The sequence below is a fragment of the Polistes canadensis genome, unplaced genomic scaffold (assembly GCF_001313835.1).
Source record: "Polistes canadensis isolate GaletaPanama2010 unplaced genomic scaffold, ASM131383v1 scaffold_79, whole genome shotgun sequence".
Taxonomy (NCBI): Eukaryota; Metazoa; Arthropoda; class Insecta; order Hymenoptera; family Vespidae; genus Polistes; species Polistes canadensis.
The window spans coordinates 578,500-600,723 of record NW_014569626.1 but is presented as its reverse complement, the minus strand read 5'-3'; the positions used below and the strand labels follow the sequence as shown (position 1 = coordinate 600,723).

The window sequence follows — 22,224 nt, the reverse complement described above, 5'->3', positions numbered from 1 at the left end:
ACGCTACAAAACGAAGAAGCTGACGACAGCTGGGCGACTAGATGCGGAATGAAGACAGGTGCAAGAGCAAAGACAACAACCACGATTTCATCCATAGGATGTCTCCCCAAAATAGGATACCCTCCTATAGTTGCCTTTTCATATTTTGTTATCTTTATAAATGAAATTCGGCAAAGATAATAGTCGAACAATCCTACATGACGGATGATATTATCGTGAATGATGAATAAATAGGAGAACGCGAATGATATCCGTATTAATCCTCGGAAATCTCCTTTTTGCTTTCGAAAAGATTTAACGATAATATCGATATTCTATAAATATTCGATCAAAAGATAGATATTGTGGAACAGTGGATGCATCTCTATTCCGAAATATCCTCAAATTCCATGATATAGATATTATATTCGTTTGTTGAAAAGTATGTCAGTACGCAGGGAAAAAAAAAGTATTGGAATAATTCAGCGACACGGCGTATACGGAAGACGTTTGGGGCGGGKGGATTCGCGTAAGGATAATCTCTTGAAACTGTCGTTGAGAAAGCCGCATGCATCGTGGTTTTGCTTCGTCGAATAAGCGAGCTCGGTTAAACGAGTTCGTCTCAAGATGATTCCCGATAGTTTTTGGTCTCTACGGCGTTGTTGGACAGCTCGCTCGCTAACGGGACACACAGCCCCTTTTCCTATACGAAGTCACGTTCGACCCTTGCATCCCTCCCTCCCTCTCTCCCAGTCACTCTCTTACTCTCCATGGAAATCAGATTCGATCGGTACCACGATGATCTTCCTTTTGCCCTGTGTTTCTCTCCCACCTGCTGCTGCACCCTCCAACAAGACCTGTAGATTCCAACGTAATTACTCTAATGGTAGGATTAATGTAAACGACCGATTAGCGAGTTATATGAATTCGACAAAAAAGTAAACGTCATTTCAGGAGTTTCCAAATGATAATAAAACATTTCCGTGATTAACGAAGAGGAACCAAATATTAGAGGTGGAGTAAAAGGAAAGCGTTAGACGTAAACGTCGAATGCAAGTTAGTCAGGTGTGTTGTTAATTCGTGCGCAACCGATGCGTTAACCCACTTTCGCGATAATCTACGACGTTTCTTCGCATATTTCTTTGATTTAGATCGATTTTCTAATCGCGCTTGTCCCCGAGTTGGAAGACTTTCTTCTTCTTCTTCTTCACGGATCTCTTGTTTGATTTTTAGAAACGTTTACAACGAAAAGGATGAAAAGTGGGTGGTGGGGGTCGAGAAACGGTGGAGCTACTATCGAATGTCGTCATCAGCTATAATTGTAAACTCGAAGGTAGGGCCACCCCCTTAGCGAGATATATAGATACTTTTTGCTTCCTTCTTCCTTTCCCTTGGACCACCACCACCCGACCCGACCTGACCGACCGACTTTTCTCCGATTTCTTTTGTCAGAGTATTCGTGGGAGGCAACAATCGAAAAATCTTCGATCTGAGTGACCTCAGGGCTGTCGATACTGCTTCCGGTTTCCGATAAGAGTAACGAACAGGGCCGGGCCCGCGTACTTTTATACTATCCATTTCTCTCTCTCTCTCTCTGTCTCTCTTTTTTTTTTTTCCACCAACATTTTCTCCCCTTTCCACACTTGTTTTCTCTTTTCCATCGGTTCTCCTCTCCATTCCGTTTCTCTTTATTCTACTCGCAACCCCACCTCGAGTTCCTTAGAATCGATACGGTATCGAGCACGACAATGGGGCCAGAAACTCGATGGTACGACGAAGGACGAACTCTGCTAACGATCGCGTCGGACGATATCTCTGCCAGGATATACTTAGCTCGTTGACACAATCTCATGGCTGGAAGGTTTATCGATATATTTCCAAAAGATCCTTAAGATAAAAGGGATCGAAAGATATCCAAATTTTGTAACAACCGAACGAAATAATGTCGGACACAAATTAGGAAACGTGTTTATTTCTATACACGTGTCGCGAGTAAGCGGTGGGTAAAATTAAGCAAAGCTGCGGGAAGGGATAAGCTTCGACAAAACTGTGAGAGAGAGAGAGAGAGAGAGAGAGAGAGAGAGAAAAGGAAAATGCGATAAGAAGGAAAATCTTGCAAAGTCTCAACGAAGAAGGAGGAGGAGGAGGAGGAGGAAGGATGGAAGTTAAGTGAGTGTTCCGACAACGAAGGGTGAGGTCGAACGAGACTAAGGGTGAGAAGGGTGTGTAGTAGTAGTGGTAGTAGCAGGGGTAGCCAGTAGTAAAGACCGGCTCGTGTCTGGCACGCCGTACCACCCGGTGCAACTCGTCGTGACGAGAATACGTACTTACGTTCGCTACCAGCAAGAACCATTTTCGATCTCTCTCTCTCTCTCTCTCTTTCTCTCTCGTTCGAACGATCAACCAAGCGCCATTTTACTATTTACAACTTAGCATTTGCCTATTCGATTCTTCCAAATATTACGAAACAACAAAATAAACCTTTCTCTTTTCCCAGAGTTAAAGGCTTTTCAAGATTGTGAACGTTAAATTATTATTGTTAGTTAAAAAGTAAATATTCGTTCGCTTATTATTAGATTTCTCTGCTGACAATTCTTTCGCGTCACGTAGACTACCTGTTATTCGCGTATACGATACGAGAGGAGAATGATAAAATGAATCTTCGTAAGTAAGAGGCCTTTCGGACTCGTAGTCTCGAGGTGAGAATGTTCCGAAGTGGTAGCTAGCTAGCTAGCTAGCTAGCTCGCGCTCGTTATTTCACAGTACTTACGACTTTCTCTCTCTCTCTCTCTCTTTCTGTTTCTCTCTTTCCCATACCCTAGTGGATAGAAGAGAGAGAGAGAGAGAGAGAGAGAACAGAGTTTACGCTCGGTAAGTCACGGAATTTATGGGATCGCAGAATTTATAGTTTCAATTTCCGTGATATTCAAACGGCGCTAGCTGCCACTGGCGATCGTTTAAAATTCGAACTTGACTGCCTATTAATCGTTCCTTCATTTTCGATATTCCAATGCGAGTTAATGCTTGAGAAGATAGTAAACGGATAATTACCTTGTCTCCTAGTTTATACGCTAAGAGATCCCTACTCGTGCTTTTCTAATTCGTATGACACGAGAAACGCGCGTTTGATGCAACATAGATATTTTTAATGCCTCGTCCTTTACTTATCTTGCTGTTTGGAGCATTAAAGTAAAGTTCCATTTGGTGAAATTGCAAACGGCCGCTTGCTTTTGTCGACACAAAATCGTTACCGCGTTTGTTTCATTCCCTTTTTCTTTCTCTCTCTCTCTCTCTCTCTCTCTCTCCTGTACGACCCGCAGCACTTGTTAAGAGCTCCCTCGGATGAGTTCCTTTGTAAAATAACCCAGATAGCTTTCACCGGAGCCGAGTTACACGGCGTAACGATCGCGGCCGAATGTGCGTGGCTGATGTAGTTGTGGCTTGCCAAGATCTATCTACCTACTACATACGAAAACGCGAAAAGTGCAATGACTATCTGGAACAGTAGTCCGCTGATTATTTATGCTCGGGATCCTCTTTCTTATCAAGAAATTCAAGAATTCTTTGCGTCTGTTAGTCCGTGAAACAGTTAGCTGTTCCTCGCCAAAGAGATAGAGACGAGATAAATCGAATTTGCGTAATAAAATTGTGCTACGATCACCATCCTCGTCATCTGTGTTCATATGCATCGAGGAGTATACACTATGCGTACAATGTGTATATCGAGAATAAAGGGAAACACGTGGCTGGAGGGTGAAAGCGACGCGATTGCAGTCACGGGGAAGCACGAGGAGTGCCGTCGAACGGGTCACCCCAGGTGTCTCATCTCTTTCTCTTTAGAATCCTCTTAAAGGGAGCTCGTATTGCAGATAGGAAACACCGCGAGTGAACGCTTCCTGTTTTTTGTTCTCGACGACTCGAGTGGAATTAGTTTCGCGCGCACAATTCTGCAATTTTTACAACATTCCACCAGTCCAACGTTTTTCTTTCCCCGTTCGATCGAGTTTTGCATATGTATGCGCGCTCCTATCGCGAAATAATCTTTAATCGGAATACGTAGGAGCAGCACGCGATGACTTTGATTTCGAGTACATTTCTGCTAGGGAAGAAGTTATAATCCCGTCTAGTCCAGTTTTGTTCTTTTCTGCATATGGTCAGAACGTGCATACGTAGTTGCGTATATTTACCGAATAGGGTCAACGCATTCACCTTGAGACGTTCCTCGCACGCTCGGAATCTGTCCGACGATTTGGAGGCTGGCCAGCTATTTCCGATCGTGACCTATCCTCCTCCTATCGGCTCCCCGTGTGGTCCAAGAGGGATAAAAACAAGGAGGAAATGTTGATCTGCTTGCTAGCTTTACTAAGATCTTTAGATATATCTTTTAGACAGAGAGAGAGAGATAATAATTCTGTCAAACTCCTTCTCCTACGAGCATATAAACCAACAAACCATACAAGTCTTACGGTTGCATAACTCATGGCGTCGACCCACGGTGTAACCAACACCGCGGCACTTTACCGGTTTCCCTGCGAACCCACGTATTACCTTTGTGCGAACACTTACTTATCTATATATGTATTTATGTACGCGTGCTTCCCTTTTTTTCCCTTCACCGCAGTTTCCCTCCAACGTCGAGAGAACCGAAGCGTCAAAGTCTTCGCGCGTGTCGTGGTCTTTGTTGCGAAATCTTGCGCGGATAAATACACATATTTCATCATTTTTCCCTGTCACTTTTGTCCTTTCGTACGGTTTAAAATTATTCGAACTATCTGTTACGATGCAATTTCGCGAAGAGTAGAGATCAAGAGGGAGATAGAGAAGATACCGCGCTGCCACCGAGTCCGGTATAAATGACGCGATATTTAAACGCTACCACTTATACGCCATCATACATGTGGTAGTATATATACATATGAATATCTGTAATTAATTTGATTAAGCTAGCAAACAGCTTACCGACCGAAGGGACGCGTCATAATTTTGGCCAGTGCCGTGTCACTACGGATTATAGCTTATTTAACGATGCAGGGTCCTCTGTCGAAGGGCAGAGGTACTACGAATTGGTACACGTCGATCGCGTCGATATTTTCTATTATAATAAAACATATTCCGAAAGATATATACGTTTGTTTCGTTCGTAGAGAGTTTTGATCGATCGTGTTTGTTCGTATAGAATTTAGCGGGTCGTTATTTGCGTAGGCAAACGTCATGGTAGTAGTTGCATACCATACGCGAAACCTTTCTCCAACTCAAACGACGACGGCTAGCTCCTAGCTTTTATTTCTTAAACAAATTTTCTTTGCTCTTCTCAAAGTTTGAAATAATTTATAGTTGCGCTTGTTTTTCGCACAGTTTCCAACGATAATGGCCATTTGTAGGTACCGTAAAAACGAGAACGAGAACGATATCGAGTGTAGGAAAATGTATTAAAAGTCGTAAGAACAAACTTTCAGAAGAATTTGTTGAAGGAGGAGAAGGGAGAAAGAAAAAGAAAAAGGAAAAAAGGAGAAGGGCCGTTAGTACGCACGTCGGCCGTTGTGCGTTAGAGGGTGCGCTCACGTCATATTCATCCCCCCGCAGACTATCTAACCTAACTCGAGGCAGTCCATCCCCCAGTAAAAGTGTGTTAGCCAACGAGCAGTGTTCCCCCTCCCTTGAAACAGCCGGCGCGGCGCCACTGCTGCCTTCGCCGAGGCAGGAGCTACCCCCACCACTCGAGCACCGGCACCCGGTGCGAGCGCACAGTTGACGCATTTCGTTGAGAGAGATACGGAGACTCTAAGCGTTTTCTTATATTTTTCTTCTGTTCCAAGACTGTTGTTTACTCTCTTATAAAAGCAACGCGTTCATCCAATACCCTAAACACTTTGCTTTGCTCGATTTATTTCTCTCTCTCTCTTCCTCTCGCGAATTATTATTTTTGTCTTAATCAATTTTTTGAATCGCAAGAATTTTCGCGCGTCCTTTCCGCGCACGCGTAACACAACTGAAGAAGGAAACCGCAAGGATAGCAAGAAGAAGAAGAAGAAGAAAAAGAATAATAAGAAGAGGAAGAAGAAAAGATACGAGAAAGTGGTGTCTGGAACTACGAGTGTGTGACTGTGCGTGCGTGGCTTCGTGTGAACAAAACACGAGGTATAGTAGTACGTGTGGCATCTGCCGTTTTTTTTTCTACCTCTCTTTCCTGCACCGTTTGGTTTCGCGTGAGACTGGTTAGAGCGCTGCACGCAGATCCCTTTCGTCCTTTGTCTCGCGCGATCGCGCGCCGGCCCTCGCATCGTTTCGTTTCGTTCCGCGCGTTACCAAAAGAACACCGAAATAACGAACAATTATCGAGGAATTCATTCGTTTATTTCTTTTGATTTATTTTTCCCCGAGCTATTAACTCTGGTCATCGTAGAGTGCTCTCCTCTGTGTTCTGTATACTGCGTGCTCCGAGACCTTGAACTTGCTTGCTGTGCCGAGTCTCGTCCTCGTAATCGGCATCGCGCGCGTTGTTCGTCGTTGTCGTCGTCGTCGTCGTCGACTCGTTTCTTCCCCGCGTCCTTGGATTCTCCCGTGCATCCATTGAAAGGAGAAGGAGAAGGGCTAGCGCGTGGGAAAACCTACATTAACAAAATATTATCCCGGCGCGAACGTTAGATTTTTGTCCTGTTGTGCATATTTGGAGTTAACTGAAATAAAGGGAGAGAAAGAGAAAGGGCGAGCGGAAAGCGAGGAGCCTGGAAGCGAAGAATAGGATGTTTCCTTACACGACCTTTCCGGCAGTCGGGTAAGCTACGAAAAACTACAATCTCTTTCTTTCTCTTTCCTAATGGCTACATATATATATATATATATATATATATATATCTCTTTCTTCCTCTCGCATTTTAGAATTTGGACGCGTTCCCCTCGTAATTTGTCTTGTTCTCCTTTCCTCGATTTGTTTGTTTCTCTTCGTTCGTTCGTTATTTCGTTGCGACGAGTGCCGCGAGGAGAGGAGAGAAAGCGAGAGAGAGCGTTGCTTTTCTACCTGCACGTTTCATCCTCGTGCATCCTCTCCCTCCCTTTTTTCTCTCTCTCTCTCTCTCTCTGTTCCTCTGGCACTGCTACACATACAACCACGCTTTGTTTCCTTTCGTAGAACGACTCTCTCGAAAAAGGATATCGCTTGTCGGGGTCTCTTCTTTCTCTCCCTTTTGCCTTGTGCCTATATTGTCTGCCGTCCCCTTTGCTTGTATGCGTGCTGTTGTGTATAAAGAAGGACTGTTTGCGCGTGTGTAGGTATGCACGTCGCGCACACGAGAGGTAGAGCCTGGACTTGGGAACGCGCGTCGAGGCTTTGTCTATCCCCTTCTGCCGATTTTCTATCTTTCTCTTTCGTCCTAGGCTTCCCAGTTAGTTCACCGCTCACCCTATTTATCTTTCTCTCTCGCTCGCTCTCGGTCTCTGCTTTCGCTTTCTCTTCATTTCTGCCTTCTCGTCGCGTAGTTACCTCCCCTCCTGAACAACGCGAGCCGCACACATTTTCAAGAAATCACGACGACAACGACGACACGACACCTATACGTAATAATACTACGACGTCTATTGCAATTTTAAAGTGTTTCGACCATTTGAATTACGTGCTCGTCTAGCCGAATGGAATTTTGCTTTATCGTTATTAGCTGCTCTACAACGTTAATCGATTTAATCATTTGGCAGCACGACCTTTATTTGGCAAAACCCCTTTATTACCTATATTCAAATATAACCTAAAGAAGATAGAGATAATGAATAATATAATAATCGTTTGTTTCTTTACGACCAACTCCTCCGCTTGCATTTATTATTTCGTTTGGTTATTTATTTGTTCCCCGCATTCCTCATTTGGTCGTTATGACGACGAGCGTTATGCTACGATTGGTCGAGGGAAAGGGGGAGAATCCGCAGAAAAGACGAAGGGTGTCGCGGTTACGTTTCTTTCCCTCCTCTCGGCCACCAGTGGCCAACGTTCGAGGCGCACTGGTAGTCTTGACAACGCAAAAACAGATGGTATGCCCGGATGCATTCCATCTTTAATTTGTTTTTATCTCTCCTCTATATAACTGGATTTTATATTTATTATCATGCAGGACAGGTATATTTTTCTTTCAGTAATAATTGCTCGATTGCTTCTCGTACGTTACGATTTGACGGAAATGAAGTCCATCTGTCCGTTACACTCTTGCTGCCATTTATTTTCTTTTTATCTCTCTCTCTCTTTCGCTCTCGTCAACGCGACCCGACGAGTGCACCAACACACGGGAGAGATTATTTTTCTATCTTTCTTTTATTGCGAAAAATAGACAGGGAATGAATGTATATCATCGCGACACGAAGCACGCGCGTGTACAGATGTCTTTTGTTACGTCGACCGTGACTGCTTTTCTTTCCAAAGGATGCAAAAACAAAAAAAAGGCCCGGAACAAAATGTCTCTGTGTAGTTTGTTTGAGAGGAAAATCTACTCTGGAAGAGTTTGAGTAAAGTAGTTTTCGTCTGGACGGATTCCCTTCCCAACCCCCCTTTCACCTTCTAAGCTACAATTATTTGACACAAGCAGTGAGAGAGAGAGAGCGAGAGAGAGAGAGAGAGAGAGTAAAAAATGAGCCGAAGCGTGCGATGAACTTTTGACTTCGTGGAAGGACAGATTTAAGGCGGGAAACTTGCAACTATCCCACAGATATAATCTGTGTGCATACTTTGGAAAGTTTGTCACGCGTTGCCTGGCATCGGCCTTGAAAGATTATTTTTTTTCCTTTTTCACTCTCCTACTACGGAGTATTATACGGAAGTATTCGAAGATGAAGAGACGGCTATTAAAGTCCATTAAAAGGGACTTTATTAAGAGCGAGCAAAGAGAATAAGCTAAATTAGACTCGATCCGTCGACTGATTTGCATCGATGATAATTCAAGTGGCAATCTCCGATTATATCCGACGAAGAGAAGCAGAAGCAGCAGCAGCAGAAGCAGCAGCAAAAGCAGCAGCAGTAGCAGGCAGCAGGAGCTACGATTTCAGTTGAAGGGAAAACTTTGAGAGCAGCAAAACTCGCCCCGACATATTTCCATACATAACTCAAATGAAAACGAGCTGTTTAGACGATTTTAGGAAAATTTGACTTGGTTACATTCGGTAAATAATTTCCAATGCGAATAATCGTTAGGGAGAGCGATTAAAGAGTATACGTATATCGTTGATAAGCCCCTCGTGCATGATAATCCCCGATAAAGTGGAACGCATGGCTCTCGAGTGCCGTCACGAGAGTGACATCCCACCGCAAAAGGCTAAACCGTATATGTGTGTGTGTTTCTGTGTGTATGAGTGTCCGTCCGTCAAATCTCCCGCGCTCGTTTAGTTTAATTAATTGCGGAAGGAATAATTGCAACTCTGTCATAACTCCCTTGATAATAATAATAATAATGCTAGCAATAATTATCCGGGGATGATACTTTTTTTGTTTTTTTTTTTTTTTTTTTACTTTGAACGATTCGTCATAGATTTGTTCATTTTACGGATGAAATTTGGACAGGCAGCCAGGGCATTTTTCTTTTTCTCTCGCAACTCCATCGAGATTTCTGGTGCTCGCCTCGGTTCTGTTGCAATAAATGTTCATCGGCTCCGATGAACGCCCTTTTGTTTTGTGCTGCAAAGCGCAGACCGCCGTAATTAGTTTGGACTGCGACTCGTTCGCGGACTAGAAGCAAATTGCTTTCCTTCTCTCTCCCTCTCTCTCTGTCTCTCTCTCTCTCTCCTCTTTTTTTTTTTTTACTCTTTCAGGCCTGACGTATCCTCGTCGAAAGCAAGAGAAAAAGAAAACGTTGGAATTTTGTTCTGCTTTGAAAAGTTTTCTATGCGATATCGAACCGCAGCTCGATTTGATTGTCCACGTATTATGAGATAAGCAATTTCGCATAAATATACACATTAATTTCATTGTCATGATAAATTAAATACAAAAAATTACATAAGTAATAAGAAGTAAGGTTAGAGAAACTGGTATACTCGTTAAAAATAACATAAATGTTGAATATAAAACATCTTAGCTGATACGTAGTCATGCATATAGGACTATCTTTTGTTGACGTCAAATTACAACGCACGTGTTCGCGATTATGCGAATCGAAATTTGTACTTGCATTTTTTACATTTTCCTATACCTCTCGTACATTATCTCTATCATGGCGCGCTCGTGCATTTTTCTCGCCGATCGAACTCGATATCTTCATTGGTAGATTTTTCGAAATAGGAGAACTTTGGCTTCGCGTTACGAAGAATAGAAAAAGAGGTAGAAGAAGAGAGAAATCGAGCACGGTGGTTTCCAGTGACAAAGACCTCGGTCGATGCACGTGGTGTGTCTGCCTGCCTGCCTTGCTTGCTTGCTTGCCTGCCACTCTTTTCCTCCTCTTTACCTCTCTATTCCTCTGGCTTACCAGTCAAGCTACTCCTTCTACCAACCACTCTTGGAATACGCGTACATGCAACCTGCATACGTTCCTTCCACTTCTCTCTTTCTCGCGATCTTTCCTGTTATGGCCTGTTTGTTGTCCTCCGCCTCTTTCTCTCCTCAACTCTCATCACTTCTTGTTCCAGCACTCTTACTTTATTCTTTAGTCTTGATCGATGGATTTTTCCTATTGATATTTTATGGGATTATTAATGATATGATCGGGAAAAAAAGAGGTTAGACTTTATTGACCACTTTATTGGCCAGAGTAGTACTACAAATGCTTAATATAACATCGATCACCAAACAACGAACGACGACTTTTTCACTTACCGTGATATTAAGCGAATTGATGATCGATAGTATAGTTTGGAAAGTAGGATGCCTACGTGACCCGAATTAATTCGATCGTTATATTATTCGATTCTCTTTCTCCCGGTTGTTTACACCAACCGTAATTACTATGGACGATATCATCGAATGATTTTTCAAACCATAGAGGAGGAGTTCTCTTTCTACAGATCCGAATCATCTCGCACAGTTAATAAACCACCATCGACATTTGCGTTTTACAAACGAATAATATTTACTTCAATCTTTTCAATATGCGCATTTATGCGAGCAAGCGAGCGAGCTGACGCCGAATTCGTATACAACGAATTGAATTCCATTTAAATCTTGTTTTATTTGCTTAGGTATTTAAGTACAAAAGCTTTGCATTCATTCAACGAGTATTTCTACATCGACTCATTGAATTTTCATTCAGCGTTCGTAATGACGTTTGAAAATTATAAAAGCATCGACGATGCGTGCCCTGATTATTCGGTTTAAAGTTGTTTACGCGATCATACGTTTTCCAATATTCCGCTTAATCATTCTAAAAAATAATCGCGCGAATGGTTTTTATGATAAATAACGTAATAGATTTTTTTTTCTTTTCTTTTCTTTTTTCGGCTACTCATCTTGTCGGTGCAGAAACTTTTAACTGTTGACTATTCTCCTTACTTGTATTTTAGATCGGATCTATCGTAGTAAAAATGAACCGCAAGCTTGCGTCAAAATGCTGCTGCTGCTGCATCGATTCGAGGTGAAAGTGAACATTCAGTTGAGATTAATGCAGAAAAAGTAACGGCATAGATAGGTACTAGCTAGGATGCATCGATTCGTCGAGTTGGCAGGATCGTTTTACCTTGGGCGTTTTCGGTGTAACTTTGGAACACGGTCCAACGAATCTCGAATAACGAGATAACTATTGTCGGATTCTTGTTCTCTCAACTGAGCGGAGAAACGCTCCTCGTTATTTGCTCTACAAGCATTTCTCTCTTTCTCTTATAACCCCCCTCCCCCGTTCCCCCGATTCCCTCGGTTCCCTCCCGGCGTTTCTGTCGAATGCACCACCACCCTACATTCGCATTTCTTTTTATTGCTATTGTTACTATTATTATTGCTATTATTATCATCGTCATTACTTGGTCGTTATTATTATTTCCATAGACGGCTCGTTCGTCAAAATAAATTCATCGAATTAAATTCGTCATTCGTGAAACGCCTATCCGTTCCCACCAGACTGTAATTAATTATAATAATTGACCTGCACGTCCGGACAATTTTTCCGCTTAACCACGTATTTTATTGTTTTAAGTCAAAATGCCCAACAAATCTTATCGATATCAGGTCAAATATATATGGGGAATAGACAAAATTTGCTTTCCTTATAATAATTCTACATAAATGAACGATGGTTATTGTTTAAACGGAACGAAACGCAAAGGAAACGAAAAAAATATCTCATTAACGAATGCATGCACGTACTTTTGGTTATTCTCGAAGAGAATTTTTTGATCTATTCCCAGAGGAAGTAATCGTTCCGTCTTTATCTCTTTCTTCTTCTTTCACACCACATAAAAAAATCTCCAAGGTTTTCAGACACCTTTGTGTTTTTTATGCAGCTCTTGTTTACTTATTGTACAGAGGATACATATATTCTCTCTCTCTCTCTCGCAAATAGCCAACGTCAACGTTTACATTTGTCCTTCTTTACGCAGTGTAGAACGATATCAAGAAAGAAACGGAATAATCAGTGTCCGACCTTGTTACAGTCAACACTTTCCCATTCAATTCTTGTTTGTTAAAAGCGCAACCACGGTTTTGATGTAAACGGTTATATCGAATCATTTCGAAAGCATTCCAAATTTTCGAAACATTCTTTTAGCCGTTGTGAAATATTCCAATATTTTCTTAGGCGTTTATTCATTTTCTTGTTAATACATATTTAATAATTGTTTTTTGAATGATAGGGTGCAGTACGTTCTTGAAGGTGCAAGGGAACTTCATAGGACCCTTGCACATCACAACACAACACATCACATCACATCACATATGTAATTTTTCTTCTTTTTCCTTCTGTTCCCCTGTAAAATGTGTATGGAAAGAAATGACACAATAGATTCGTAATTCGTTTTATTAACAATCGTCGTGGACTCGTTCGATCGTGTACGACGTGTGTTATACTGAAAGAACAATAGAATGGGCTAATACTAAGGTGGGATTTAAAAGAAATTTTTCGCACAATAGCGTCTCACGCGACCTCATTGATTTCTCTTCCTTGAAGCTGGTGTGGTAGTACGGTGAAAAACGAGGCAGCAGCGTATCGATTTGCTAAATTACCTTGTTAATTCTGCGTTACGCAGAAAGTTTCTTGCATTTCGAGGTATGAAAGAAAAGAACAAAAAAAAAAGTCGTTTCATTAATCCACTAGGAGAGAGAAGTTTTCAAAGAGGGACTTATCTTATACGGTTTCCCGTATAATTTTGAAAATTTCCGCTCAGCGAAAGCCGTCCGTGTAGAATTACAGGGCCACTTCCGATACCTGAACGCTCTCTTTCTGTCTTTTTGTATTTATTACGGCTCGCAGGATCGAAAGGTTTCCTCGCCAGGTGCTAGATAGCAGCTGCCTGCGAGCTCTCATTTATTTTATATGTAAGTTGCAGAAGGGAACGACCAAACTCTCCACTCTCCGATCTCTCTACCTATCGCTGATATTTTATTTAATATTACATTTGTAGAGTTTCCCTTTCTAAGAAATATTATGAATAAATCTTTTTTAATAAAAATAATTCTAAATGTATATCTCTCTGGATAGATTGAAAATCGATGACAATGTTTGTATATATATAATAAAAAAAGAAATCTATTAGAAGCTCCCGACACACAATGGCAATCGTTAATTAAAATCATTGGCCAAGGTTTAGTGGAATACGTAGAAACTTTTCTTATTCCACAACGTTTAGAGTTGATCACTCGTTCTCGCGTACACATCTGAAAAAAAAACTTTTAATTATATTTCATTATTTATAAATGTTGTAACTAATAATGAATTCATACAAACGTCGTCATATATGTTCCTAGATCAACTAATCTAGGAATCATAAAGTTTTAGGTGTTGCATACAAAATGAGAGGAACATTCGCGTGTTGAAGCGAGTAATTAAGATTTTAACGAGTCTAACCTTCGATGCTGCGATGTGTCACGAAACGTCTGCCGTTTTTTTTTCTTTTTTTTTTTGCTATAGCGTGCATTGCGTCGTCGTCGTCGTCGTCGTCGTCGTCGTTTTGACGAAGCGCAACAGGTCATGCGTGACTTTGCTCGAAGGAAAAACTATTAACAGAGATACAAACTATTCCTCTTGAACGTTTTATTTGATTTACTTTCTGTCCGTTGTTTGCAGAAAATATGTTGAGTGCAGTAGAGTCCAATTTAAAGGGCACGCAACGCGTATAAGATGATCGAGAAAACTCGAGAACATGTCGTCGTAGTCGTCGTTCTAACCACCGTAGGAGCAGCAGCAGCAGCAGCATCCTACTCAACCAATAAAATCGAGTCCGTGGTCAGGAGCGGTCCCTTTGAAGGTACCTACTTCTCTCCTACTTCGTTGAAAACAAGCAGTTTAGTCCGAGCAGACGGCACCTTTCCTCTCATCTCGCGGTTCACCTCGAGCACCACTCGTCCTATCTTCCATGTATATTATACGTGAATTCTGTTTATCTGTGTTGGATAGTCTTTTCGGTGTAAGTCTTCTTGTGTATGCACCTACGGATATATTACTACTCCTCCTTCGTGCAACACAACCAAGCCACACCCTTTCTGGAGTAGCTCGGCTCGCTTTTACCAGACGAAACTCTGGACTGGCATAGCAAGAGATAGTAACTCTCCTCTTTCTCTCGTGTAGAAAAGAGAGAGAGAGAGAGATAGAGAGATAGAGAGAGAAAGATGGATATATGGAGGACCATCGTGCGTTTCTCCTCTCGTTTTTCGTTTCGCGAGGCGAGGGAAGCCTTGGAACGAAGAAACGAGAAAAGAGAAACCCCGACTCCTCTTCTCTTCTCTTTTCCTCGGTTAGTTCATCCTGAAGGAGCTTCGTTGTTGCCGACAGCGAAGCTTTGCTAAATTGCTAACGGCACGATGGTTCTCATTCAAAGAACGAAGGCCAACTATGGATTGGGATGCACCGGGGAGACGCATCTTTATCGTTCATCAGGCTCAACACGCGATTGTTTTTCTCTCTAACCGTTCACATCACTCTCTTCATCTTTCTTTATTTTGTTTCTTCGTTGTCTCGTCCGACAAACGATCTTGATGAATCTTTAAATCATAAATCATGGGTGTCTTCTTAAAGGATCAACGATCTCATTTTATGCACTGTACCTATATACCATACATTCATTTCTTTCCATATATAAAATATATCTATACACATGGAAACATATATAAATATCATTTTATTATCAACTAAAATATTTCTATATACATAATAAAAGAATACATCTCGAAATCCATTGGCAATAATCTCTCTTCCAGTTTTCGGTTTTGAAGTCCGCCGTTGGAGGCTCGACGTGAACGCTCGTGCTGTGTGTTAGAAAGAGAAAGAGAGAAGGGAGAGGAGACCCATTGTCCGCCGTTGAATGAGCTCTTTGTCACGAGGACACATGGTGTGCGTTGTCGATGACGTTGCTAGCGGCCACTGACGATGGCTGCTGCTGCTGCTGGCTCTGCTGCTTGCTGACCCGTTGCCGGTCCTCGTTGGCGTGCTCGTTGTCGATGATACGATGCATCTCCTTTCTCCTCTCTCTCTCTCCTCTCTCTCTTTCTCTCTCATACTCTCTCTAGCCTCCTCGAAGCTGCTCGTAGTCCTTCAGACCGCATCGAGGATGAATCTCGAGGAAGAAACTGTCTACCTACCTTGGCGCGTGTAAGAGAGAGAGAGAGAGATACTAAGGAGGACGTTAAACCAGCCTTAACAAGATATATAGTTGTGTGCGAGGAGGAGCAACAGCTGCCGAACATCGACTGCTCTAACCATTATGGCGGAAGATCGACGTTTAACAGAGAAGGAGAGAACTCGAGTGGGAGTACTCGAGCTTTACCGTTGCTACCGCGTCACCTGGTGCATCTATGCAATCTTACCGACATTGATTCATCTATTAATAATTACTATCGAGTTTGAACTAGATGGAAATAGATGGGGGAGGGTAGGGGGCAACGGGTAAACCCCGAACAAACTTTTTCTTTTTGTCGAAAATAAACAAAAAAAATATTAGACTTGTTGTGGTAGGTTTAAATCTTTGCAATCGGGTCAACGTCAGCAATGGTTCGATCGATGGGGGGCCTACCACTCTATCGGCGCGACTTGTCATTTTCCTTCTCTTTTACGAGCTACCAACACACCACGCCCTAAATTAAATACGATGCAAGATTTCAACCTATTTTCGCTTGTACTCTCGATATAACTTGAGATAACAACGTTCCGGATATAACTCGATCGGCAAGCTCAAACACGGCCGCCGCCTCTCTAAACGTCTTATTCTGCCAAGCAGAGACAGATTTCGGCAAGTGCCCATTATTATTTTTGCAATTCATTCTTTCTGTTACTTTGAAATCTATTTTGCCCGCGATACCTTTCCATTTTTTCTAAGTTTTCCAGGTCCTTGGACAAAAATTCAGTTCTCAGCTAAGAGAAATTATTTTTTACCGGAACTGTGTGTGTGGGGGGGGGGGAAAATAAAAGGGAGGAGGAGCCGGGGAAGAAAAGTTTGAGATTAGTAGCTCTTCCAGAGGGTCTTTCTCTTAATTAGATACGTGAATGCGGACACGCTTTGGTACTACGGGGCTAGGAGAGAGTTGGTCTCTGGAAAATTAAAATTCCAACTAAAGTTTTGAAAAAAGGGACACGTTCTCTCTCTCTCTCTCTTTTTTTCTATTGTACGTAAGTTGAACGTCTTTTCGTTGGCGTCTCAGTTGCAAATTATCCAGAATATTGCTTCTTGCATGAAATTGCGTCAAATTAAAATTTGGCATAATAAACAAACAAACAAAATATGTAGTTGTTGTAAATTATCTTGTCTATTATTTTCGCGACCTATTACTCATGCTCGTCTTACACGAATTTGATGTCTAAAAGAATTATTCCGACGTTGAAACGTAGTACACTCGGTGAAAAGTGTGTGTGAGAGAGAGAGAACTAAGGGATTTTGGGATTTCGAAAGAAAAGGTTAGAAGGTTGGTACGAAACAGTCACCGGTTCGAACAATTTCGTACTTTACGACGAGCCCTGAATAGAATCCGTAATCCTCTTCGCGTTGCAAGTCCTCCGAGGATTTACCTGGCTGTTTTCTTTTTTTTTTTTTTTTTTTTTGTATTACTTCTCACTCAAAACTTTGACCTGAAATTGCTTTTCCCAATAGATATCTTTTATGCATAAATTTAGTAATCATTGAAACAGGCTTAAATTAGTCTCGAGCTTGTTCTTCCTCCAATAGATCATCGATACTGATCGTATCATCCTCGCCGATTTCATTGGTTTCGTTTCCATTGGCGTCCAGCATTGGTTCGTGTCTCATGAGTCGATATCGATTGTCCAGATGAATGGCTGGCTTCAGTTTTTTCCTGTGCCATAACTGAAAAAGAAGAAAAAAAATAGAGACTTTTTTTTTTTCGACGATAGTTCGTACAGTTCGTTCGGTCGTCGAACCAAAGTAACCAAAGTAAGAAAAATAAAAAGAATAGGAAAAAAAAAAAAGAAAAAAAANAGTCGATATCGATTGTCCAGATGAATGGCTGGCTTCAGTTTTTTCCTGTGCCATAACTGAAAAAGAAGAAAAAAAATAGAGACTTTTTTTTTTTTTTTTTTTTTAAATCAAATGTAAACTCCTCGTGTATTTTGACGGTAGAAACGTTAAGTTATAAGCAAGCAAGGCAAAGTTGCTGCTGCTACTTCGAAGAGTTTGAAAAAGTATCGATCGGTAAGCACCGAGATGACTTTCGTTATTGAAAACGTCTGAACGTGGGGGTGGGTGGGTGGGACGGAGTAGTACCAGTCGTCCATCGAGAAAATCTTTTGGGTAAGAAGCTTTCATCAAAGATTTAGGCGACTCTTCGTATGATATATCAAAATCTTTGTAAAATTCGAAAGATTTAGTTTGGTAAGCTAATAGTAATAGTAGTAGTAGTAGTAGTATGAACAGCAACGGTGGGGGGGGTGGTGGTAGGTGCTTCGATCAAGCGAAACTTTCGCGAGTTGGAAGGATATTCTCTCCAAGTAGAACGGAACTCGAGAATCGCGCATATATTCTCTTCTCTCGCTTAGGGGTGGAATTCAGGATTTTAATCGCGTCTCGACGAGCTCGGGGAAGCATAGACCACAGTGCTTGTTAAGTGCCTCTACGCGTTTCTCTCTCTCTCTCTCTCTCTCTCTCTCTCTCTCTCTCTCTTTCCCCCTCGCATTAAACCGACGAGATTGTCAGCTCGCTCAGGGAATAATACGTCCTAGAATCGCTGACACGACGACGACAACGACTACGACTACGACGACGACGAGTAAACACGGTTTTCTATCGACGTTGCACTACTCATCGAGTCAGCCCCTTCGAAACGAGTGCAAACCTCTGCAATTTTTTATTCTCACCCCGACCGACGAAACTCCTTCTTCCTCCTCCTCTATATTGCTCATGCATAGACTATGCAATTTACATTTTTCCGTTCTTATTTTCATTCTATTTCGTTAACAAATTTTATTTGTCGAGAATATAGATTTGGCGTTTTGTCGTTAAGCCGATTAACGCTGCCAGAAGCCATCGCTTTTTTCTTTTTCTTTCTTTTTTCCTGTTCATCGAAAGCAGCTTAAAACGAAGCAACCTTTTCTTCCCATCCCTCTCGCGCTCACGCTCTCTCTTTTTCCTGCGAGTCTTACTTCTGGAAAGAATTTTTTACGTTGGCTCGTCTGAAGAGTGAAAAGAGAGAGAGAGAGAGAGAGAGAGAGAGGGTACTCGACATGCGTTTTCCGTATTTACTCGGCTCTCTCTTTTACCCGTTTTTCGAAGGAAAGTTCGATACTCGGAAACGCACGAGTGGGCTGAATCGTCGAGCTCGAATAGTAGCCTGCTGCTGCTGCTGTTGCTGGTGGTCCTCGGTATACTGGGTGACCCATTTTAGTTTACTACCTGTTCGCGGAAGATGTTCTCGTTCGAATGAATCGGTTAATCGATCGATGCCGAGTCATTAATTTTGTTAGAAGAATTTGATCGTGTCGTGACGATACCAACGCGCAGAATCTCTACGTACACATACTTACATATATGTACTCCTCTTTGGTTGCTCTCTTTCGACGGACCTGTTGCACCTGTAATTTTTTTATTTTCTCTTCTAGGCGACTATCTTTTTTTACCCCCGTTACCCCCATCCCTCTCTCTCTCTCTCTCTCTCTCTCTCTCTCGTTCGCTCTCTTCGAAGAAGAATCAATTTCGTATAATTGCGAGTTTATAACTTGCTGAGCAGAAAAAAGTCGAAAAAAACAAAATATTCTTGAAAGAACGAAATTTGTTGTAAAAAGAAGAAGAAGAAGAAGAATGAGGGAGGAGGGTGGTGAAACTCAAGTGGTAGAAATCGAATTATCTCATTAGAAGCCGCAAAGAGGACTCTCGCTAAGAAACCTTTGCAAAGTACTATCCTAAGCCAAATACCTGACCCGAATTCACGGGTCTTCTTCCATATCCAACCATCCGATTCCTCTGGCATAGGGTTTCCAAAGAGCATCATGCGTTTATAAATCGTCTCAACTCTCCTCGCATTTGTTTAACAAGCTCTTCGGTAATGATCATCGATTACCTAAGAAGGCAGGCAGGTAGGCAGGCAGCCATGTTGAACTTTCCCCCCATCGTTGATGATTCTACGAGCAAACGAGAGGAAAACATTTTTTTCTCGCGAATCTAGAAGAAATTATTTTTGCGTTTTAATGCAATTTGTGGCAAGAAAAATATTGCCTCGATCAAATATCGAAAAGGAAATTTGACGTAGGTATTAGTAATATTATAGTAACTAAGGGATGATAAAACCGATTCGATAAAAATTATCAAGGATTAAGGGGACGGTAAGAAGTTTTTACTCGGATTGAAGAAGAATAACAGACGAGTCGTCGCGTTCTATATAGACTTCTCTTCCTGCCCACTCGCGTACAGAGTATTGATCTTAAGGGGGGATGATTTTTAAGACTCGCTTCCAGACCACCAGCACAGATGGCATCACCTTACGCTTACAATTTCCAGGGGGTTAGCAAATTCACGTCGCCGTCCAAGATCCGCGTCTCCGCGCATTATAATTTTCTTCATAAATTATTACTTCGATCAAATTCATAGCTAGGATTATTTTATTGGGTTTGCCCACGAGCTAGCTAGCTAGCTAACTAGCTAGCTAGCTACCCCGCAACGATCGATAATAATTAATTGTCCATTTGAACGCTATTAAAATCAATTATACGTGTTTCTCTCTTTCTCTATGCTCTCATTTTGGTGGAGGCTTTTAAAGTTTGTATTAATTAGCTAATAATCGAGCATCCCTACGTCCATAAATAATCATTACTTTCTGACCAAAATCGACAGGGACTTAGTTTTAAAGTTTCGAATAAAGTATTCTCCTCCCTGGCTGGCTCCCCCCTCCCACCGGCTCGCTGTCTACCTGGAAACATTTACGTCGTGATAACTTCTTAAAGGTTTCCCTCGAGAGATAAGTTTTTCGAGACGACGGGTGGTGGTTCTCAACGGAACGAACTCGTGGGACGTTCACTGATATAATTTCAAGATGGCGAACTCTCTGATATAAATAAAAATAACAATAATTTATGCAGGGAAGATAAATAACTAAAAGAAACAACGAATTAGCGTTGATAAAGGGTAAATAATATGAAATAGAAAAAGGTTCGAGGAGGGTGGGGGTGGTAGGAATGGCAGAGGCTCTCAATTGGAGGACTCCTTCATGACGCCTAATCGTTTCCTCGTCGTGGAGGAGAGCTCGGAGGTTATTGACCAGGCGAAGATAGGTTTGCCGAAGGGGTGGCAACTACGACGACGACGGTGGTGTGTAAGGAGGTGGTTGCTGCTTGTGTATTAGTGGGTGCGAAAGGGAGGTGTCACGGATGATGACGACGACGTTGGTGGCAGCAGTCGTTCGCACGGAGGTAGGAATCTAAGTTTACCGACTGTTTCTACCTACGACAGAACGAGAAGGAAAGACACATCTTCTACCTTTCGAAGCTTATTTGCCAAAACTTATTATTCGTAGGAACGAGACGCGAATTTGGTGATGGTAGTGGTGGTGGTGGTCACTATGTGTTACCGATAATACGCTATTTTCTCTTAGTGGTTTGCATGTTTCTCAACAATTTGTCAGAACGTTGTATTATAGCGCGCGAACGATTCCACATTGCACCTGGGATGTAAATAATTAAAAATGAAACCAAGATAATATTATGCACACACTCCCTCGAAGCTAAATAGTTAGCGAGGAAAAAATGTATTCTTGTTTAAACGTTATGCTTTTTATTGATCGAGTCTTAGATTACAATTTATTATGTTTCCAATGCGTGGGGGGGGCAGAGGGGGGTATCTATTTGACACCAGGTATTATATTCTCTTGCAAGCGGAGGATTCGAGTGACTTCTCGATGACACTTTATTTTCTCATATCTCTGTGTTAGCAGCAACGAATGCATACGCCGCGCCGCGTGTATATTTGTGTTTGGATTAGACGAGTCATTCGGAAGAATTTTCTCGATTCGTTGGAAACGAGTATCGACCCGACGTGCCGGCATATAGTCCGATCTTTCTCCCTATCGTGCCTTTTTGCTATCTATCTCTCTCTCTCTCTCTCTCTCCTTCCTTGCTTGCCTTCCTCCCCATAGTGTCTAGCCTCATCCCCCACTACTTTCTCGAAAACTGTGCGAGAGCTGCGTGTGCGCCCGCGCGCACCTTTTACGCCTATGGATTTCCTCCTACGTTATTCTCTCTCTCTCTCTCTCTCTCTCTCTCTCTCACACAGACACACTATTCCTACTACTATTACTACTATTATTATTACTACCCTCCCATCCTATTTCTTCTTAGATGATTGTCTCTTATCGTTAACTACGAATTAACGCAGGAAAATTAATCAAATTACCAACCTTTGACGTGTTCTAAAAAAATGATATTCGTTGGAATGTTTTATTTGTGAGTCTTATGAACCGTAAAAAAAAAAGTATTCGAGAGAAGGTCGAAAGCAAGTCCACGTTGAACGGTGGATAGATTATAGGCTATGATGCACTTTGAAGGGAAGAAGGAGAAGGGGAAAACTTTTCAAGCCAGATCGTTTTTTCTTTTTTTGTTTTTTTTTTTTTTTAACTTCATCATATCCAGGGTACGTTCTCTCATTAGAGAATTTGCGCGACATCGAGAACATTTCCACTCTCTTTGGACTTTTCCCCGTTTTTTT

General features: G+C 41.9%; 1 protein-coding gene across 15 annotated transcripts in view; it reads left to right on the top strand.

Annotated features, from left to right (window-relative positions):
* LOC106786646 (RNA-binding protein Musashi homolog Rbp6) overlaps window positions 1–22,224 on the top strand; it is a 57,890-nt gene that overhangs the window by 16,546 nt on the left and 19,120 nt on the right. For 3 of the 15 annotated variants that reach the window (XM_014748260.1, XM_014748268.1, XM_014748265.1), the window contains one exon: window positions 5,932–6,754. The exons of 10 other annotated variants lie outside the window; for them this stretch is intronic. In XM_014748260.1, the coding sequence (XP_014603746.1) occupies window positions 6,723–6,754 (32 nt within the window). In that variant the 5' untranslated portion in view covers window positions 5,932–6,722. Of the gene's footprint in view, window positions 1–5,931; window positions 6,755–14,156; window positions 14,338–22,224 lie in introns of those variants that run through there. 2 more of the 15 variants (XM_014748271.1, XM_014748266.1) reach the window with 1 other exon arrangement.